This window comes from Lycium barbarum, chromosome 10 (genome assembly GCF_019175385.1).
Source record: "Lycium barbarum isolate Lr01 chromosome 10, ASM1917538v2, whole genome shotgun sequence".
Classification (NCBI taxonomy): domain Eukaryota; kingdom Viridiplantae; phylum Streptophyta; class Magnoliopsida; order Solanales; family Solanaceae; genus Lycium; species Lycium barbarum.
In genome coordinates, this window is record NC_083346.1 from 121005609 (window position 1) to 121027445 (window position 21837).

General features: G+C 36.8%; 3 protein-coding genes across 5 annotated transcripts; 1 reads left to right on the forward strand and 2 right to left on the reverse strand.

Annotated features, from left to right (window-relative positions):
* LOC132615973 (probable potassium transporter 17) lies at positions 1-6847 on the forward strand. Of its 3 annotated transcripts, none has more exons than XM_060330572.1 (8): positions 1-207; positions 1895-2117; positions 2534-2767; positions 2881-2931; positions 3349-3609; positions 4490-4542; positions 4627-4996; positions 5503-6847. In XM_060330572.1, exons 1-8 carry the CDS (start codon positions 112-114, stop codon positions 6345-6347), a joined length of 2133 nt encoding a protein of 710 aa, XP_060186555.1. In that variant the 5' UTR covers positions 1-111; the 3' UTR covers positions 6348-6847. The 3 variants fall into 3 exon arrangements, with proteins under 3 accessions (XP_060186555.1, XP_060186556.1, XP_060186557.1); XM_060330573.1 differs by lacking the exon at positions 1-207 and adding an exon at positions 388-1155; XM_060330574.1 differs by lacking the exon at positions 1-207 and adding an exon at positions 1259-1439.
* Positions 6848-7143: 296 nt separating this feature from the next.
* On the reverse strand, positions 7144-11603 carry LOC132614896 (D-galacturonate reductase-like). The gene is made up of 4 exons (XM_060329451.1): positions 11266-11603; positions 9492-9735; positions 8554-8733; positions 7144-7798 (listed from the first exon to the last, which is right to left on the reverse strand). Exons 1-4 carry the CDS (start codon positions 11586-11588, stop codon positions 7586-7588), a joined length of 960 nt encoding a protein of 319 aa, XP_060185434.1. The 5' UTR covers positions 11589-11603; the 3' UTR covers positions 7144-7585.
* Positions 11604-14383: 2780 nt separating this feature from the next.
* Positions 14384-18252, reverse strand: LOC132614975 (serine/threonine-protein kinase BRI1-like 2). The gene is made up of 2 exons (XM_060329532.1): positions 15500-18252; positions 14384-15312 (listed from the first exon to the last, which is right to left on the reverse strand). The coding sequence occupies exons 1-2, from the start codon at positions 18097-18099 to the stop codon at positions 14523-14525; spliced, it is 3390 nt and encodes a 1129-aa protein (XP_060185515.1). The 5' UTR covers positions 18100-18252; the 3' UTR covers positions 14384-14522.
* Between the last annotated feature and the right edge of the window lie 3585 nt (positions 18253-21837).

The following is a 21837-nucleotide window of genomic DNA, read 5'->3' on the forward strand; positions in this document are numbered from 1 at the left end:
TTATAAATGGGAAATTACTCCTATAAATTACACTCCTATCAGTCTGCAAACAAACTCTACGTGCCCCTTCCTTTTTGTTCATCTCAAAATTTTGTTGAATAGAAAAGACAGATGGATCCACAACCGGCAAAGCATGACACGCCGGATGCAAACGTTGTAATGGCGGTGCATGACGCTGATCACACCATTATTAACAACCGCCAAAAGGTTCACCACATTAATAATTAGTTTGGGCAATATGTTTCTGTTTCGTTGCATGCCTTTTTTTGGTTTGTCTATCACGAAAGTCTCGTGTCTTTGTTTATTTGATTTCATGTGATCTTTTGTTTTTTATGTGTGTATGTACTCGATGTCTAACTTCCATTGTATGTTTAATTACATTTTAAGCTTCGGTACGTGAAGAAGAAAATTATTAATATTTGAAAGTGAGAATGTATGACTACATTTCTATTCGGTTTATTTTATAATCGTGGTGTCATGACCAGCTTGCATGCACTCGATTAATTACTGAGTACCTGCCATCTACCACCAACAACAGGTACCAGGTAACTCTGTTCACGAAAGCTAGAACAGGTGGAAATCACCTAGTAGTTTTGTGTCCGCTGGGAATTAAACCTGAGACCTCATGATGCTCAACCCACTTCATTGACCACTAAGCCACACCCTTGGGTGCAAAAATCAACATCCCAACAATCGTGGTGCCTGAATCAGCTTGCGCTCACCTCGACTAATTACGAAGTACCTACCAGATAACTCTATCCAGTAAGACCTGAAGAGATGTAAAGAAATAATCTAGTGTTTTTGCCTCCGCTGGGATTTGGAGTATTGGGGTAATGTTGGTGTAAGGATAGTGTGAGGTTTAGATAACTCATAATTTTCCTTAAAAGACAATCTAATTATTAAGAAACTTAATGGTGTGGTCCAGTAGTTTGATGAAGCTTGAATGAAAACACCAACGTTTCAAAAGCAGCAAGGGCAAAGAGATTGAGTGGTTTTTTCCCATCTAGTTTAGGTGGATAGAGTTACTTGGTGTATATAGTATTAGTGAGACGATGCAAGTACTCAGTGAAATAGTTGCACTCCAAACTGCTTTGCAACCACTGTTAATGAACCAAGCATAACTAAAATGGGAATGAGGTGAAGTAGTTGATGATGGTATTTCCTTAATTCAATTCCTTTATTATCTTAAAATTATTATGCAAGAGATTGGATACAGTATAACTTTCATAATATCTTAATTACCTTTGTCCAATTGTCAGCCTTTTGTCTAAGGTCAAGTGTAAACTGCTTTTTTAGTGATAAAATATTGCTAGAAACTCCATATTTCAGTTCACTTGCAAACATTCAAAGCAACAACTTTGACACCCCAGTCAATCGAGAAATGAATAAATGTTGTATATCTCTGATGACGGAGCTAACCTACCGATCCTCACCCTATGGTAATATGATATTAGAGAGTGGAGATTTTTTTATTTTATTTTTACTGGTGAGAGTTGCTGAGAGTTATTTCTCCTTAACAAATGCCTATCATTAGTTATCTCTCGCAAATTTTACTCCACTACTTTTGGATGCATTGATTTCAAATTCGTGTGCATCTATACACTAAGGGTATTTTGCATCAATCTTAATGTCCAAGGAAGAAAATTGTTTCAAGTTCTCTCCACCAGGATATTATTCATGACATTTGCTACCTTTTACACGAATAAGTAAATGTGGCTATTCAAATATTTCTGTGACGAAGTATTCCTCATATTTGATTTCTATTTCTTACTAGTTTAGGGAATTTGTCATTTCTCTATCAACAATTTTACACTCAAAATTAAGTTGTCTGTATTAGGATCTACTTTATATTTGTTTGCACTCACTTTCTTTCGCGGCAACTATATTCGTTTAGGACACTGGACGGTGGGGTACCTTGGTCCTTGCATACAAGACCTTAGGAGTTGTTTTTGGGGGTCTTGTTACATCTCCACTTTATGTATATCCATCAATGCCGTTAAAGTCTCCAACTAAGGATGACTATTTGGGGATCTACAGCATAATGTTTTGGACGCTCACTCTAATCGGTGGTGTCAAATATGCTAGCATAGCTCTCAAAGCTGATGATCAGGGCGAAGGTATTACTGATCTCTATCTTTCTTTGTACTTTTGCTGCTTAAATCTTGGGTAACTCTAGGATTAAGAAACTGTTCCTATGAATTCTCATACAAAAAGTTAATCTTTTCGAGAATGTCACAGGTGTTAATGAAGGATGTATATACATGTTTTATTACAATAGTGCTATCTGAAATATGCTAAAGATAAATGAGATCCTCCCTAAATTTTTCCTTTTCGTTTTGCTTTTTGGTTCTCTTTTTCAGAATGTTTTTGACTTTGGGCTCTATAATTTAAAGATAGAACAGCTTATCATGTTGAGTCACTTTCTAATTCTCTTTAATTTTTTGGCTGAAACTCTTTTTGAAAGACACTACAGTGTTTCGTCATATCGCTTTTGACATGATCAAGTTTTGTTCTGAAACATAGTCCTTTGCAGGTGGAACATTTGCTCTTTATTCATTACTCTGCAGGAATATAAATATCGGGATACTTTCTTCTAAGAGTGCCAATTTAAATCCAAGCAATTCTTATGTTAACCAATCAAGAAAGCCAAGTAGGCTGGGTAAATTTTTTGAGAGGAGTCTGATTTCCCGAAGGGTACTGCTTTTCATTGCAATGTTGGGTATGTGCATGCTAATTGGTGATGGCATACTTACACCTGCCATCTCAGGTATGTTAGCTTCTGTTGGGCTTTCTAGTGTGCTTTCAGCACCCTTTTGATTGCTAACCAGTTAGTTTTCCTTTTCCAGTTCAGTTTCATTAATTGTCCCTTCTTTCTGTTAGTGTTGTCTGCAATGGATGGCATAAGAGCACGTTTTCCCTCGGTCAGTAAATGTAAGTATGACAGAATGTGTACTATGATACTCATTAATCATTGTACGTGGAGGGCTTTAAAGATTTTGGGGGTTATTGAGAAGTGGTAGAGGAACAATTTTGATTATTATAATTGTCTTGTGTTTTAAGTTATCATGCTTCTTGTTAAACGACGACCTTTCACAGATTTACATATGTTACTTGAATACTGATTCTGGAAACTTTTTGCAATAACTTGAATCCTCATTCTGGAAATTAGTTAATCAAGTGATGATAGAACACTTTAACTTCAATAAATACGACTAACAATAAGGAGTGTCAGAGCAATTGCTTAAAGTTGGGAGTTTTTTTGTAAAGACTGATAATTGGCCTCCTTTTATTTAAACAGTTCTCTCTCTCTCTCTCTCCATTCATAGTTTCTTTCTTTGCTACTTGCAGCATTGGTAGAAGCTCTCTCAGCAATCATTATCATTGTTATATTCCTCCTGCAGAAATTTGGTACTTCACGAGTGAGTTTCGTGTTCTCTCCTATCATGGGTGCATGGACTCTTACAACTCCTCTCGTTGGGATATACAGTATCATAAAGTATTATCCTAGCATATTCAAGGCAATATCACCTCATTACATAGTCCACTTCTTCTTAAGAAATGGAAAACAAGGATGGATATGTCTTGGTGGTACCATCATGTGCATTACAGGTAAGCCTCGTCATTGGTGTGGTCTGCTATAGTTCTTCATTTAGATTTTATATTAATACATAAATCCATTTCCTCGTGTCTGTTCTGCTTGTTTGGAATTTCACATGCTTCATCTAGTATGGACCTTGAAATACTAGCTTCTTATGATAAGTGGTAAAGTGAAACTAGGGAAACTTATTTGCTTTATTGATAACCAGGATATGTGCTAATTGTGACGTGTGACATTAGCAGAGATGAGCTTGATTCTATCATGCGGTAACTCCATTTTGACCCAGAGGTCATTTTTTGGGTCTTCAAGTATCTGTGTTTCTTAAACTACGTGTCTTGCTTTATTGCATTTCGTTAGGTTTATATTTGGAAAAATCATAAATTTTCCCTGAACTAGTTCTGAAATGTCAGTTACTCACTTAGACTTTGCAAGCGACATAACATTCCCCTTTACTTGTCCAAAGTGTATCTAATGCCTACTTGAGTGGTGACGACATGATAGGTAGAAGCAGATGAGGAAAAGGGAGTGGTGACGACATGTTATTTACCTCTGATTATTTTTAGCTTTCAAGAGCCTCAAGAAATTGAGAGCACTTCTATGCCCCGTGTCCTCTCAGGGTGGTATTGAATAAACTTAGGAAAAGTACAGGGCACTCGGTTGCCCAAAAACGTGTGTAACTGACTTCTTGGAACAAGTTTGGGGGGTTTTGGTTTTGGAAGGGGGGGTGGGGTGGGGCGGGGGGAGTTGGTATTGACTTTTCCCTTTATTTATCTTCAACAGGTGCTGGTCTTCTTGCTTCGCACATTGGGAAGGCTATAGAGGTGTTTGAATATAAGCAAGTAGATTAGTGGAATATGTTCCTCTTCTAATAAAAAATATCATATTTTTCAGGTTCTGAGGCAATGTTTGCTGATCTTGGTCATTTCAACAGGAGTTCAATTCGGGTAAAATACTTACTACGTCTCAGAATTTCTCATAGTCTCTTCTTCTTCTTTCTATATGATTTACGAACTCTCGTTTTCTGTCAGATAGCATTTTTTTGTACTATATATCCATCATTAGTGCTGACATATGCTGGGCAGACTGCGTATCTGATCAGAAATCCCAGTGACCAAGCTGATGGATTTTACAAGTTTATACCATCTGCTGTGTACTGGCCGATGTTTGTGATAGCCACATTAGCTGCAATAGTTGCAAGTCAGTCACTGATTTCAGCCACCTTTTCTGTTATTAAGCAATCAGTTGTTTTGGATTATTTTCCTCGGGTGAAGGTAGTTCACACATCCTCTAGCAATGAAGGTGAGGTTTACTCACCAGAAGTTAACTACATCCTTATGATTCTCTGCGTTGCTGTAATACTCATCTTTGGAGATGGGCAAGACATCGGAAATGCCTTCGGTAAGAGTCTCTGAAGCCAACAAAATTTCAAATTGTGAACTTGAAATTTGGTTCAGTATTTCAGAAATTGTCTCGCCTTTTTTAGCATTGTCCAAATAGAAATGACATGAATGAATATAACTGATAAAGCACATATATGTGGTGCAAGTCAAGTTCAACTAAATTGTCTTGTCGTGTTTAGCGTTGCCCAAATAGAAAGCACATATATGTATGATTTTTATGTTTACACAAAGGAATAAATGCATGTTTCTCTAGTTTGAGGGATATTATCTACATGTCATATGCTTACCTTTGATATGCGTCTACGTTGGCCAATGTTGTGCATGTAACAACAGTTATTAGTAGAATGAGCATTCTTCTGAATAACAAATAAACTTCAAAATGGAACCATTGTGGCAAAGGAGATCAGATGATTTATTATTCGTGCAACTGTTCATTTTTTTTTTTTTTGAAATAGAACTGTTCAACTCTTTTCTATTAACTACTTAAAATTGACTCTCTAACAGGTGTTGTTGTGAGCATGGTTATGCTTATAACAACTATATTGCTGACATTGGTTATGATCATTATTTGGAGAACTCCACTAGCTCTGGTTGCACTTTACTTCGTCGTATTTTTTGTGATGGAAAGTGTCTACGTGAGTGCAATCTGCACGAAAATTCCGGAAGGTGGTTGGATTCCCTTTGCCATCTCTCTCATCCTTGCTTTCATTATGTTTGGCTGGTTCTACGGTAGACAGAGAAAGCTCGAATATGAGTTGACACACAAGATAGACTTAGAGAGATTTAGGACACTGCTAACGGATCCAGGTGTTCAAAGAGTTCCTGGAATCTGCTTCTTCTATACAAATATCCAAGATGGTTTAACCCCAATTTTAGGTCATTACATAAAGAACATGAGATCTCTGCACAAAGTTACTGTATTTACAACTCTTCGATATTTGCTGGTTCCTAAAGTAGCACCGGATGAAAGGATTGTCGTTAGTAAACTAGGTCTCAAAGGAGTTTATAGATGTGTGATTCGGTATGGTTATTCAGATAAACTTAGTCTTGAAGGGGATGATTTGGTTAATCAAGTTATCGAGAGTCTACGGTCTCATGTGCTTCACTGCTCCAACCATAACTCAGTGGAAGTAGAAGATGAAACTTCCGAGTTGGAAGAGGCAAAGCTTGCTGGAGTGGTCCATATTCGTGGAAAGACGAGGTTTCATATCGGTAAGCATTCTGGCTGGTTTGATAGAACTATGCTCGCTTTCTATGAATTTTTGCACAGCAATTGCAGATCTGCACTGCCTGCTTTGGGTGTACCATTACCTCAACGTATCGAGGTTGGAATGCTCTATGAGGCTTAAGAATCTGAATTTGTTCTTACTGGTTTAACTACAAGGCACTGAAAAAGTTCCAAGATTGATCACAACAATAACAGGTAAGATCAATATTGATCTAACCAAGTTTTAATACATATAACTTATTCATTTTTAAAAAGTTAAGAAGATGTAGATTTTAGTGGGATTAGGAAATCTCATGTGTGAATGAGGCATGTTGTAGTTGATATACGAGATTAGAAAGCAATTGAAAAAATCTATGTAGGGGTAAGGTCTAAGGTCTGCGTACATACTACCTTTCCCAGACCTCACATGTGGGATTACATTGGGTATGTTGTTGGTTGTTGTTGTTGGGAAACTCGATGGACGTTTGTCTAATACTCTATAGAAACAGGAAACAAATATTATACTTTGCTAAAATGAAAGAGAAATGCAATCCAAGCCGTTGAAAATGTATGGGTGGACTCCAAGATAAAGATAAATTTCTTATACCTACTTAATAAATATCTTGGTTATTTCTCAGAGAACTTATGGACTTATCTCTTTTCACCTGAGATGTATATGCTCTATGCTATTCACTCTGTAAATATATGTAGTAGAAGAGCACATATTGTTTCACTAATTTGTTTTGATCGTTAAATTCTAGCGCATCAATGTTCATTTGAAGTTACAATTTAGTTTTGTTACACTAATTGCGAAAAAGGGGAGGTCTGCGTAATACTCCCTCGTCCATTTTTACTTGTTCTTTATACTAAAAATAGATGTTCACTTTTACTTGTCCAGTTTATAAAACCAAGACAGAATTTCACACTTAGTTTCTAATTAACCCTTACTATTTACTATAATCACTTATCAATCCATTTCCCAAAACATCACATTTATTATCTTCAAAAGGTGATATAGTAAAATTGTCATTCTAATTTTTGGTTCCTTAATAGGCGTGTCAAGTCAATACATGACAAGTACTCCCTCCGTTCATTTTTACTTGTCATATATTGATTTGGCAAAACCTAAGGAAGGTTTATGAAAATTTGTTGATTGTTGATTTTCATTTTATTGCTAACCAAAATTTATTTAGTGCAAGTTATGTATACTCGAGTCTAGGGGTTCAAATGGAGAATAAATCAAACTTAATTATCAAAACTCATGAGCAGCAACTGATCACTTAACTTTAAAAAATAATTGAAAACAACATTTCATTAAGCTCAAGTAATGTGTTCATTGTAACTTTATGAATCTTGAAATGTAAATGTAGCAATAAGCAATTAGATTTCTGCATCTAATTGCAGCAAAAGATCATGAGGTCCATAAAGAGAGGCCATGCTAAAACCTCTGTGCTGTGGAAGTTCACTTATTTTTTGCAAGTCTTGTTCAGAAAGTGACCAATCAAATATTTGAAGGTTCTCTTTCATTCTCTCCTTGTTGAAACTCTTTGTAACAAGACTCACCTCTTGCTCATAAACCCACCTTAATGCTACCTGCACACACACAGACAGATTCAGAATTTAAAATAAATGAATTTAATCTTTATAATTTTACCGCTTAATTCATTGTACATTTAAAATTATACAAAATTTAGTATTTATTGAAATTATGGTTCCATATTAAAGTTGTTGGATTTTGTTGAACCCGTACTTATTAGCTACCTCTGCTCTTGCTTGCACAATGTTTGCCAATTTTAGGAAAGAACAAATTAATCACAAAGGTGTGTGTTTTTAATTCACAAAATAGTTTAATATAAAGACCAAAAAAATTAAAATTACACTATCAGACTACAGAAAAGATAATGATACGCAATTGTCTACAAAGGAAGAAAATTACACCCCTTATTTCAGTTTATGTGACGACATTTTCTTTTAATTTGTTTCAATAAGGATGATAACTTTCTAAATTGGGAAATAATTTAACTTAAATTTTTCATTTTATCCTTAATGTTCTGTATAGCCACACAAATGTTATGGAATATTTAAAACCACAAGTTTCAAAATTTTATAAGCACAAATGTTACAGCATGTTTTGGTTACAAATTTCAAAAATATTCATTTCTTTCTTAAACTTTATGGCTTTTCAAACTTTGCCAAATAGGTTGTAGCAGGGGAATATAATTAGAATAGAATTCCAGACAAAAGGAGGAATGTCAAAATTAAAGCGTTTAAAATAAAAGAAAACTAGACAAGAGAAAGGAACCAACAAGAAAATGAAAAACACAAGAAAACAAGATATAGGATTAAACCTGAGCAGTTGTTTTCCCTTTGGATTTGGCTATTTGAGTTAGAACATCACATTCAACAACTCTGTTATCACCCCAAAATGTATTATTTGCACCCAAGGGAGAATAAGCAGTGATGTGAATTCCCTTTGCCTTGCAAAATTCCCTCAGTTCCTTTTGTTGCCAAATTGGGTTCATCTCCACCTTTCCAAACACAAGAAAACAAAGGCATCATATTTCTAACAATTGCCAAAAAAACAAAATTAGTGATTTTTTTTTTTAAAAATGCAAAGAAAATCATAGAGAGAGTATAGGCAAATCCAAAATTTTAAGTCAGTCGCTATAGAGTGACAATATACTCATTATTGCAGATGTAGAAGAAATACATTCAAATTTAAAAGTTTTTGTTTGTATATATTTTTTAGTTGAAGGTTATGGGTAAGGCCGAATTTGTAGCCAAAGATGTGCATCTGCCCCGGAGGGTGAAAATGCTTATCATTCAAGATCAGTCAAAACCCATAAGTTGATCACTCCTAACTTATTAATTTTTCAGCTTATAATTATTTTTGTTTGACCAAATATTCACGACTTTATCCCTTATATCTTTTCTAATTCTCAAAATACTTTTCCAAAAGTAGAACTCCTAACTCCTTCTCCATTCCATTTTCTTCGTCCTTTTTTCTCCTTTTATATATATTTTCTTAAATAACTTTAAGGAGATGGTAGTCATTTCAACATACAAACTATTCGTCAGCATTCCTTTAATCAAAACATCAACTACTTATTTTTACTTTCAGCATTTTTATCCAAACATATAATAATTATGTATTTACAAAATCAATTTCAGCACTTAATGTTTATCAACTACTTTCAATCAGCAAATCCAAATAGACTCTAGTAAATCAATTTATCTTCTTCTTTTTTCTCTTGAGAAGCTAAAAACTTTAGAAAAATTGACTTACTTGATTGACAGCAGGAGGAATTTTAGCAACGGAAAGTAATTCCTCAAGTTTTTTGCAAGAGAAATTACTAACCCCAATTCCCTTTGTGAATCCAAGACTTTTGCATTCTTCCATGCCTTCCCACACACCCTTGATATCCAATGGGTGAATTATTTCTTTTGGAACTGGGAGTTGTTGTATCTTTTCACTTATTCTCAAAGGTTGGTGAATTAAATACATATCCACATATTCCAATTGCAATTTTCTGCACCAAAAAAAATACAAAGATGTTAATTATTTCGATAAGATTTTGGACAGATGAATTGACAACCTTAGTTACCATGAAGCAATCTATTGAGATCGTCGTTCTTTTTAATACAAGCAAACTTTGGTTCAATTCTCTTTTTTGGGGTAAATATTTGTTTCCTCAAAGACTAGCTTAGTGTATTGAGTGCTACCTAGCTGCATGGTTGCTTCGTCTTACGTTTTTTCAAGACACTTCAAGAAGGTAACACATAACTAGTGAATGCACACACTTAAAACATACTTTTTCACTCTCTTCAAATTCGATGTCCGTATATAGAGTTTGAGTCCAAAATGCTAGTGAATGCATATACTTAGGGGTCGTTTGGTAGGTATGGATTATTTTATACCATCTAAAAGATGGTATAAAATAATCCCAGTATAAGTGGTATAAGAAGGGATATCCATCTCTTGGGATGGGATGCATTTTATACCTTGTTTGGTACATTATCCCTACTAAACATGGTACAAAAAATTAGCGCTTATACCATGCACCAAACGACCCCTTAATGTTTAAATGTTGAATTTGCCTTTGGTCAGAGGGGGTGGGCCTGGAGAGGCAATAAAGATAGATATAGAGTATAAATTACGGTATATTCAAACTCAATAACTTTGATTCAAATTCAGTTACGTGTTTAAATAATCAACAACAACAACAACCCAGTGAAATCCCACAACGTGGGGTCTGGGGAGGGTAGAGTGTACGCAGACCTTACTCCTACCAAGGTAGGATGGCTGTTTCCGAGAGACCCTCGACTCAATAAAAACATAAAAAGAGGTCAGATACGGCTAAGAGATTCAAAGCGATATGGAAATGAAGTAACGCAAGCGACACAGATAACATAGAATAATCAAAGCACAGGAAATAACAGATAATAGCATAATAGCATAAATTAGAGCACAAGAAATTATACTACGATAATGCGACTATTAATAAGGCAGGGTAATGAGACTATCTACTAGCCTTCTACCCTAATATGGGTCCTCCAAACCCTCCTATCTAAGGTCATGTCCTCGGTAAGCTATAACTGCGCCATGTCGTGTCTAATTACCTCTCCCCAATACTTCTTTGGCCTACCCCTACCTCGTCTGAAACCATCCATGGCCAACCTCTCACACCTCCGCACTGGGGCATCCGTGTCTCTCCTCTTCACATGCCCAAACCATCTCAATCTCGCTTCTCGCATCTTGTCTTCCACCGAGGCCACTCCCACCTTGTCCCGAATATCCTCATTCCTAATCCTGTCACTCCTGGTGTGGCCACACATCCATCTCAACATTCTCATCTCAGCAACTTTCATCTTTTGAACGTGAGAAACCTTAACTGGCCAACACTCCGCCCCATACAACATACGTGTTTAAATAATCATCATTAAATTTTGAACCTAATAAACTGAATGGTGTATGGTAAAATTTCAAACTCAAACTCATAATGTATAAATCTTGGATCCGCTTCTAGGAGGGAAGATGGTAAAAGTGTCATATAACTTACTGAAGACTGAGTTTACAAGCATGGACAACTTGGTCACGTTGAGCAAAAGTGCACCATAACTTAGTAGTAATAAAAATTTCATCCCTAGACTTGATAAGGCCAAGATGAAGAGCCTCAACAATGGCTTCTCCTAGAGGCTTTTCCGATGGATAAATAAAGGCCGTGTCGAAGTGGCGGTAGCCGGCTTTAATGGCCTCCAATATAGCGGATTTCACCGTCGTCTCCGATGAGTCCGGCGCGGGCCCCGGCCGAGATGAAGAAGCAGTTCCCATGCCAATCACCGGCATGGCCTTGTCACAATTGTTCAATGTCACTTGTTGCATTTTTTTTGTTGGCCGGCCTTTGTGAGAAATCTTTTGATCCTATAATAAAACTAGAAATGCTCAACTTTAGTTACAATGTACTGAGAAAGAGTACTTATTTAGTTATTTATAGGTGGAGATATCAAATTAAAGTTCTATGCATTAATGATGTATAAATATCTATAGCAGAATGAAATCACTAATTAAGTAAGTAATTAAACGTAAATCTCTTGATAAACATTAGTTGACAATCTGATAAAAATAGTAACAAATTTATTGTTATAAATTCAAAATCTATATCTATATCTATATATAATATAAAGCTAGGCATAGACAAGGTAATGTGGCACCTCTCTATGGCCAACAATTGGATTTTTCTTTTTTCTCATTTTTTCCTCCATTTTCCTATGTACCACAATAATATACTACTTAACAAATTAAACTAATAACAAATGCCTCAGCCCACGTAGCATTTGAATTTAAGCCCAACTAACCGTTTCTCTTTTCAGCCCAAACTAGCCGTTTCAGTACTCAACCCACGTAGCAGCAGCAATATAAGGCTATCTTTACTCTCCCATCTTTAATGATATAAAATTAACGGACAATTTGCAGGATTGTCCTTCGCTGGAGTGGTCTTTAATTTTTGTCCCTCAAATTGGTGATCTTTAATTTTTACCCTTCGCCAAACGTTCCTTGGGTTCGATTTTGAATCCCTGCTCAGTCAAAAAATTTAAAAAAATTCGTAAGGTCGAGTTTGGATTCGCAAAGCAGAGTTTTCAAGCAGAATTTTGAAGGCAAAACTCTGCCTCAAGGCAGAACTTTCAGGCCAAAATTCTGCCTTGACGCAGAGTTTTGCATGGGCAGGCGAATCCAAACATCTGCCTTGTGAAATATTTTTTTTTTCACGCAGCTGGGGTTCGAACCTAGAACCTCGGGATATTAGGCGAAGGGCAAAATTAAACACCACCAATTTGAAGGGTAAAAATTAAAGACCACCCCAAATGAAGGGCAATCCGCGCAAACAAAAAAAAAATATTTGTTTGGAATGCCTAAAGCCTTTTTTTTTTTTTCAAGTCAGATCCGGGTAACATTATGATTTACTATTTGTTTTGTCATTTTTTGCCCGTTTTCCCATTATAAATTGATGAAAACGGTGTTCCATTAGAACAGATGCGATTGAGGCTTCTTTCCTCCCAAAATAAAGACCTTTAGTTCTATAACAAAAAATGTCACTTCTTTTAGTCCTCTAATAATTAAGGCCCGCCCTCCTCCTCCTTTTTTCTTTCCAGGCAATTTTCCTCTTTCCTTATAGCATCTACAGGGCAAAGACTCTCACCTTTGGAAAGTTAACTCTGTTTTGGTTGTATTTAATTTACACATATTACTTAGTACATGGTGAACCTTTTGGATGTTCTTGAAAATTCATTTTGGTACGTACGAGTGTTGCGCTACGTTTCTGTTAGTAGTAATGCCACAATTTATATAGACCTTTTACTATTTTGATTTCAATTTAGGCCAAAAAGCTCAAATGATTGTCCCTCGACCGCTGTCAAGGTACTCAAAGCCAGGGTAGATAACTGCATAACAACTAATCCGTGACCAGCAAGGAACTGAATGAAATTGTTACTTTCAAAAAATCTTGCTTCAAATCTTTTATGGCCGTTATCATAATTATTTCATCAACCATTAAACTTCTTATTACAGTAGACTGTTTTCTGTTGTTTCAAATTTATTGGAGAAATTTTATGTTTGCTATTTTGCATAAACGAGACATCCATATGGTGTAGGCACAAGGCAAGGAAAGTCCATATTGACCGCACCTCAGCTGGACAAAAACTCATCTTTGGTAGACTCTAGAGCCTATTTAGATACCAAAAAGGCCATTATATGCAACCCAGCAACTTGAATCACGGCAAAGTGGTTACCTATCAAGGTGCCAACAAGGCTGCAAAGCTTACTCCACTTTATATGGAGCCATGTTAATATAACTATGTGTGCACAGTAACAAATTACAATACACATAGCTGCACAACTCATGAGAATACACGATCTTAGTTGAATCATAAACTTATTGTAAAAACATTGGCCAATGGGGCACAACTCATAAAAGTACATCGTCTTAGTTTCCAGAATCATTTAAAGTTGTAACAGGTTAGCAAGTCATTTTTCTCATTTTGTGTAATTCTACTTGGTTGTCTTTTGGTTTCTAAGTTGATGTTACACTTGATCGTGTATGTGAACTCACGTTTTAAGCTTTAACTTCAATAATTTGTGAATTCATTTATGTTTTTCATAACATAACCGCGCGAAGCGCGGACATATTCACTAGTTAACTGATAAGATAAAACAAATCTTCATGTTGCATTATCTTTATGTTATCAATGCATAGAATTTAAATTATTGTGAAATGTGTTGACTTGAATTATTAATTAAATTTAGAACTTTAAAAAAGGTACGAGTTTTTGTTTGAGGAATGTCAATTATTTTCTTACCAAAGTTGGAGATTACTTTCTCAAAATCTGCCAGACTAACTATTACGACAAAATAACAAGAATGGTCTCTTCAGTTTGAGGGTCGTGTATTCTACCTATCTTGTTCAATTGTTCACAAAATGAGCACGATGAAAGAACCATGATGATCCGACATGAGTTAGTGTTATATTCATTTTCTACATTTTTTATATAGTTGGATTTACTTAATTGATGGTTGATATATAGTTAGTTTATCATCAATTAGTACATTATTATATGTTATCAATATCCACACAAGACTCTGAAATATGGGTAATATTGCAAAAAGTAAGACAAGTTGCTAAGTACAAATGCAGATGAATACTTGCATAAAGAAAAGAAGAAAAGAATCTTACATTCTTTAGTTTTTTTTTTTTTTTCACTACTAATTCTTAGAAAAACCATCTCTCTTTTTTTTTTTTTTTTTTTCCTGTTGGTTTTCTCTTTAACCACTGTTGCTTGAACTACTTCCAGGCATAAGCTCTCTTAACATAGCCACAACTTGCAACATATTAGGCCTTTTTGATGCAAAATCCTCTACACATTGCATTGTTATCTCTAAGTACCTTACCATCTCTTTCACTTCTACTACTTCTGCTTCATCATTCCCTTTAGTTGATAACAATTCTTGATCAATTACTTCCATTGATTTCCCTTCTCTTACTTTCATTTTCACCCATCCTACCAAGTTAGTGTCACCGAAATCCTCCTTATCCGTTGGCCTTTTACCCGTCAAGAGTTCAAGTAGCACGACCCCAAACGAGTAAACGTCCCCCTTAGCCGTGCACCTAAAACTCTGATAGTACTCAGGTGGCACATATCCTGGTGTCCCTGCTAGTGTACTCACACTAAGGTGTGTGTCTAGCGCGCTTATGAGCCTTGCCATGCCAAAATCGGACACCCTGGCATCCATTTCGTTGTCTAAAAGCACGTTACTTGACTTCATGTCGCGGTGTATGATGTGTGGGATGCAATTGTGATGAAGGAAACAGAGTCCTTTGGCTGCTCCTCTTGCTATTTTTTTCCTTTCCTCCCATGTTAGGATCCTTCTATCGTGCGTTCTTGTCTTCCCGTGTAGCATTTCTTCAAGGCTTCCATATTCCATGAACTCATAAACTAAAAGTCTTTCCTCACCAACTTTGCAGTATCCTAAAAGAGGTACAAGATTCTTGTGCTTGATCTTTCCTAATGTCTCCATTTCAGCCATAAACTCTCGGTCACCTTGGCAACTCAACCTGATGCAGGGACGGATGTAACATTATGTTTCAGTATTTTCTATCAAGTACAAATTTACGTGTAAAAATCTTTTAAAATTGTAACGAATAGTATATATAAACCCATAACTTTAAAAATATAACGATTTCAATATTAAGAACCTTAAAGGTTGAACTCTTAAAACTTAATTCTGAATCTGCCTCTGACCTGATGAGTTTCTTGATTGCAACACTTGAGCCATCCTTCAATGTGGCTTTGAAAACTTCTCCAAAACCTCCTGAGCCAATGAGGCTCGCTGCTGAGAATCCATTTGTGGCCTCAATAAGTTGTGAGAACTTCAACTTCCTAAGTTGTCTTTGGAAAGTTGCTACATTGATGCTCAATGGCTCCTTTTCTTTGTCAATCTTCCATGTTGAGGCTGCATAATTACCACCCAAACTACTAAGCATTTTCACTCCTTCTGCCTCTCTTCGCCTTGCGCGCATAGCAATAGCCCAAACAATCAAAATGCAAACTGAGGCAATGGAAATGAGGATTCCAAGGACAATGCTATTAGCCCAAGATGCAGCTGAACTTCTTTTTTCTGTCCTTTCTCCATCTCCATTCGTATTTGCGGGGCCCGTATATTTGCATTCGTCCAACGGAACCCCACAGAGTCCTGGATTGTTTGCATATTGGCTTGCAGGAAGTGTACTTAACTGACCCCTTGATGGAATTTGCCCTGTTAATTCATTATTAGACAGGTCAATTTGCACCAAGAATGAAAGTTGTGAAAATGAATCAGGAATTTGTCCCTGCAATCTGTTATGTGATGCATCAAACACTCCCAAATTCTTTAACCCTCCAAGTGATGAAGGAATTTCACCAGATAATTGATTGTGTGATATAACAAGAACTTGTAAAGCTATCATGTCACCAAACTCATCAGGGATTTTCCCACGTAGCTCGTTGTAAGAAAGATCAAGGTACTCGATAGTCTGATACCGAGTAAAAGCACTAAGAACGGGGCCAGAATACAACCGAGTGAAATCACAACTCTTTAGTGATGGAACCTGTTGAAGCCTTTCAGGATGAATACCATAAAACTCGAGCAATCCTCCAACGCCTCTGCACGAATTTCCCACATTTCGGACAAACACCAAAGTGTTACCTGAGAGAATTCCACTCAGTGCTTTAGCTCCTTGTTGCCTACCAAGTCGAGGTGGGATCTCGCCGGTTAACCTGTTGCTGCTCAAATCTAACCAAACCAAGCTACTGCAGTTAACCAATTCACTTGGGATCTGACCACTTAAACTGTTATTTGCAAGTTGCAAAACAGCCAGCCTTGATAAGTAACCAAATTCTTTAGGAATCTCACCACTTAGTCCATTGCTTGTAAGAGAAATCCACTCAAGATTACCACAATTGAACAATTCAGTTGGAATTTTCCCTCTCAAGTAGTTGTTATTAAGAATAAGATTCTTCAAATTACTACACTTTCCCAACTCTGCTGGTATATTCCCTTCCAAACTATTGTACCAAGCAATAAGTTGCTGAAGATTCTCTAACTTCCCTAATTCTGATGGAATTGAACCATTCAAATAGTTCAAACTAAAATCAATTGTCTTTAACTGTGAACATTGGGAAAGTTGAGATGGAATTGGACCATAAAGTGAATTATCAGGTGCTCTTAGTTCTTCCAATGAAGAAGCTCCAGGACATAAATCTGGTGGAATTATCCCATTAATCATGTTGGAACTGAAATCTACGACCCGGAGTTTTTTGCAAAATGAAAGGGAAGCAGGAAATGGACCAGAAATTTTGTTGCTACTCATTTGCAAAATCTCTAAAGAGCCTAAATTTTGGAGTATCGAATCAGGAAATGGACCGGTTAGATTATTGTTCGATAGATCAAGAGTCAGCAAAGAAGAACATGATGAGAACGAATTCGGAATTGAACCAGTGATGTTGTTATTAGAAAGCTTGAGTTCCACAAGTGAACTACATGAGTTTCCAAATTCAGATGGGATCCAACCAGTTAGATGATTCTTGGAAAGATCCAACCTTTGTAAGCTTTTAAGCTCACCAAAAGAGCTTGGAATTGGACCTGAAAAATAATTTCCAGCCATAACAAGTTCTTGAAGAGTTGTACAATTAGACAAAGCAGAAGGAATTGAATCTGTTATCTGATTCCCTGACAAATCGAGATGTAACAAGGAATTACAAGTCTCAATCTTGAGATCAGAAATTGAACCTGTGAGATTATTATAGTCCATTGCAAGATACTGCAACTTATCAGTATGCAACAAGAAATTCTGAGGCAAAGTACCTGTGATGTTATTGAAAGAAAGACTAACATATTCAAGATTTGGACATTTTGCAAGGAAATTCTCAGGTACAAATCCTGCTAGACCAGTGAAGGAAAGTTCAAGTTGCTTCAAACTATAAGGTAGTTGACTCAAAGACGCCGAGGCATTTACATAGAACGAATTCGAAGACAAATTGAGGACAGTTAACATATCTAGAGAATTGAAAGGAGAAAAAGAAACCACTCCAACAAGTTCAGATTGTTGAAGATCAAGATTTGTAACTCTTCCAAGACTGTTGCAAGTTACACCATTCCATGAACATGGATTATTTTTATGCTGCCATGATGATAAAACACCAGAAGGGTCTTTTTGTATCATGTTCTTGAAGAGCAAAAGTGCCTCAGCATCAGTTTTAATGGAGGAAGCACTGGCTTTTTCGGATGCAAGAATCAAGATAAAAGCCAAGAAAATCAATGTTTTGTGAAGGAATTGATCAATATGGTTTGAATTGGTATCCATGATAGAATGAAGAAAGAAGAGAGAGCTTAGAGAGTAAGCTTTAGTGAGTGTTGATAGATGATTGTGTTTTAATTTGAGGGGAAAATGAATGTCAAAAGGAGGAGAAAAGAGAGTGCTTACTATGATGAGAAATTCTCATGGTGTGTAAAGCAGAAGAGCTAACTTTTCAAAAAGTAGTTGTTTTTTTATTTTGTGTGTGTTTTCGTTAATTTTCTAATGAAGATATTTGTAAATTGAAAAAGGAGGGAAAAGTAATGAATAGAGTAAGCTGATTTAACACAAATATTCCTTTGTAGGCCCTATTTTAAGTTTTGTCCCATTTTTTAAAAGTTATGCAAATATATACCCTTGGAAATGATTCTTCTGAATAAGTTAGACTTGGCCTAGGGGTGTTCACGGTTTGGTTAACAATCGATCCAAATCGAAAACTAAAATCAAACCAACTAAATAAACCGATATTTACTTGGGTTAGGTTTGGTTTGATTTGAATTTTTAAAAACTAATAATATTTGGTTTGGTTTTACCAAAAGCAAACCGAAGAAAAGACCGAACCGAACCAACAAATTTTATACATAATTATATATATATATATATATTATTTTAAAAACTACTTTTAAATAATTTATATACTTTTTATGCAAAGTTTTATTTATCTCTAATAGGCTAATGAACTTTATACCTTTAGTCGATTTTAAAAAAGAAATCCATGAATTCAAACTCATGTATTCAAAGAAACAACTATATGAGATTTACCTAGATTTATTTTTTGTATTTCTTACAAACTTTATTCACTTAATTAAAATCATAAACCCTAAGACATTTTCTCCATAATGCAAGAAACTATAGCTGCCACAATAAAAGGGTAATAACGGATTATAAGTTGGAAAAGGATAGAAAATTCTCTCTCAATTGTAGAAAAAAGAGAAATACTCTTAATTTTCTTAAAAACCAAAAAATCGATCCAAACCAAACCAAACCGACTACAACAAACCGATGGATATGTATTATATTTGGTTTGGTTTTAATAATTTTAAAAATCGACTAGATTGGTTTGATTTTGGTTTTAACTCAAAACCGACCCATGAACACCCCCTACTTGGACCTTATGTTTGCTCATATATTGGTTTAACCCTAGAGAAAACACATTAGATGTCGTCTAAAGTTCAGAATAACTTATTAAATTTTAGACCGTGGTATAACGTTTTCTCATAGAGTTTCGTTCAAAAGGAATTTTTAGAGTATGATCTAAAAGGTTCATAAGTTGCTTGAGAAATAAAAGGAGTGTGGTCATTTACTAAACAGCTATCCGAAAAAAGATAACCGGTGAAAATTCTGGATTGGAGTATTGAACTGAAATCTTGGTAGGTGATGTAATTTAATAGTGAATCCAATTTTGTATTTTCAACTTGTTTACCCCGGATTCGGATAATCAATTAAATTTGTGGATGGGTATAGGATATGTGCTTGGATCTTGATGTGTATTAGATAGAGAAAATATGTATGTGAGGGTTCTTCAATAAAACGGCTAATGATGACAATTTACTATGAATATAAACGTTTATGAACAATGTTGAATACTTGATGGAAGAAACACAATATAAATGGAAACGAGTATCCTTGGCCGGATTAGATATTGAGAGAGAGATTGCATATATGTTTTTCTATTACAAGTGTTCTTGGAAAAATGAAGAAGCCAACCTCCTTAAAGGAAGGGGACATGCCTTATTTATAGTGGGACTCCCATGGTTCTCATACAATATGAGTTAATAAAATAATAATAAAAAGGATTGCTCAGCACGGATTTGGTGGGATTAGACTGACGGCGCCGTCTGACACACGCATGGTAGGTAGTTGACCATGACTGGACGTTACTGGCGCGTGACACGTTTGCAACGGCCACACGGACAAACGGTCACTCAGGCTAACGGTCATGCGGACCAACGGCCATGAAAGCCCGACTCCTCGGGCTTGGCCGTTTCAACGATGCAGAGGGCAGATCAGTCGGTGCCCTTGCTCAGCTTCGGCCCAGGCACTGTTTCGGTCAAGGGCGAGTAGCCTCTGGCGCATCATTGTTCCTTCCTCTGGTTCCCGTTCCACCGGTTTGGCTCACATCCGGTTTTTACCGTATACAGATATCCCCACACTTCCCAGATCTGCGATCTATCGGAGTAACGGGAAGTGGATAATTCCCGAAAACCGGTGGTTCCGGCAGCTCGTCGTTACCTTCTTATTTCTTCGTTTTGAATGTTTGCCATTATTTTTGTCATGATCGTTGGTCCGTTTTAGGACAGGTCGACTCATAGTCGTTAATTCACCGTGCCCGTGGGACTTATCCGATGCTTCATAAGTTCAGATGTCTCCGAATTACGATAGGCATTTTCTTTAGGGTCGGTATTTTTTCAACCTTGGAAAAGTTTTTGATGTAGCAGTCCCCGTTTTGGGGGAATTTGCTGAGCTTTGGCTTGGGTCATTGTGACCTTGTCGCCTTTATCGAATCTCGGGCACAATCCTCGATATAGAGTATGTGAGTGGGGCAGTGCCGGAATACGGCGGTTACCATCGGGGCGAAGTCCTTTTAACAGAAAGACACCCAAGATTTTGTTAAACCAGCTTTTGGTAACTTTGCGTTTGCAAAATGCTTGTACATATGAGAATTTTAATTCTTCCTTCCTTAGCCGTAGTAAATGAAAAATGGGACACGATTCATTATGATCGTTTGGTCCTTACATCGGAGGCTATGGCCGGTGGCCGGGCCTTAGTTTTGCCGTAGAAAATGTTGAATGGGACACGATTCATTATGATCGTTTGGTCCTTACATCGGAGGCTATGGCCGGTGGTCGGGCCTTAGTTTTGCCGTAGAAAATGTTGAATGGGACACGATTCATTATGATCGTTTGGTCCTTTCATCGACACCGAATGCAGAAGGTCCGGTTTTGGTTTTGCCGTAGCTAATATTGGGGGGACACGATTCATTTTGATCGTTTGGTCCTTTCATCGACACCGAATGCAGAAGGTCCGGTTTTGCTTTTGGCGTAGCAAATATTGGGGGGACACGATTCATTTTTATCGTTTGGCCCTTACACCGAAACCTAATGCAGAAGGTCCGGTCTTGATTTGTTGAGCTCCTCCGTTTTCCATTAACCGGGGTACACCTCGATGTTGGTATAAGTCCCCTAGTGCTTATCCGAGCTGCAAGATCAGGCGAGTGCTATCAAGCCCCCACTCGTAGGCCGTGACCCCGAGTTCCCGGCCATTTGTCCTTATTTTTGTTAAGTAACACGTTGTACTTGTTGCCTCATTAAAAACCTTGTCGAAAAAATCATTTTGGGACAAAACCGTACTAAGGAAAAGAGTGCAACACGCGTTTTCAGACCTAGATCCTAACTTTATCCGGTACTTGACTTCCTGCAAAAAGAAAAAGGTTAAACATGAGGTGTCCATACCTTAGCAGTAATATCCCTTCAAATGAGCCACGTTCCGGTTGTTGCACAATCGCTGCCCGTCCACGGATTCCAGCTGACACGATCCTTTGCCCGTTACCTCGGTTATCTTGTACGGTCTTTCCCAGTTCGGACCCAGTTTTCCTCCGTTGGGATTCTTGGTGCTCAAGGTATCTTTTCGAAGCACCAAGTCCCCAACTTAGAAATGTCAAAAATTGGCTCTCTGATTGTAGTACCTTTCCATTCTCTGCTTCTGGGTTGCAATGCGGACCAACGCGTTTTCGCGAAGTTCATCCGT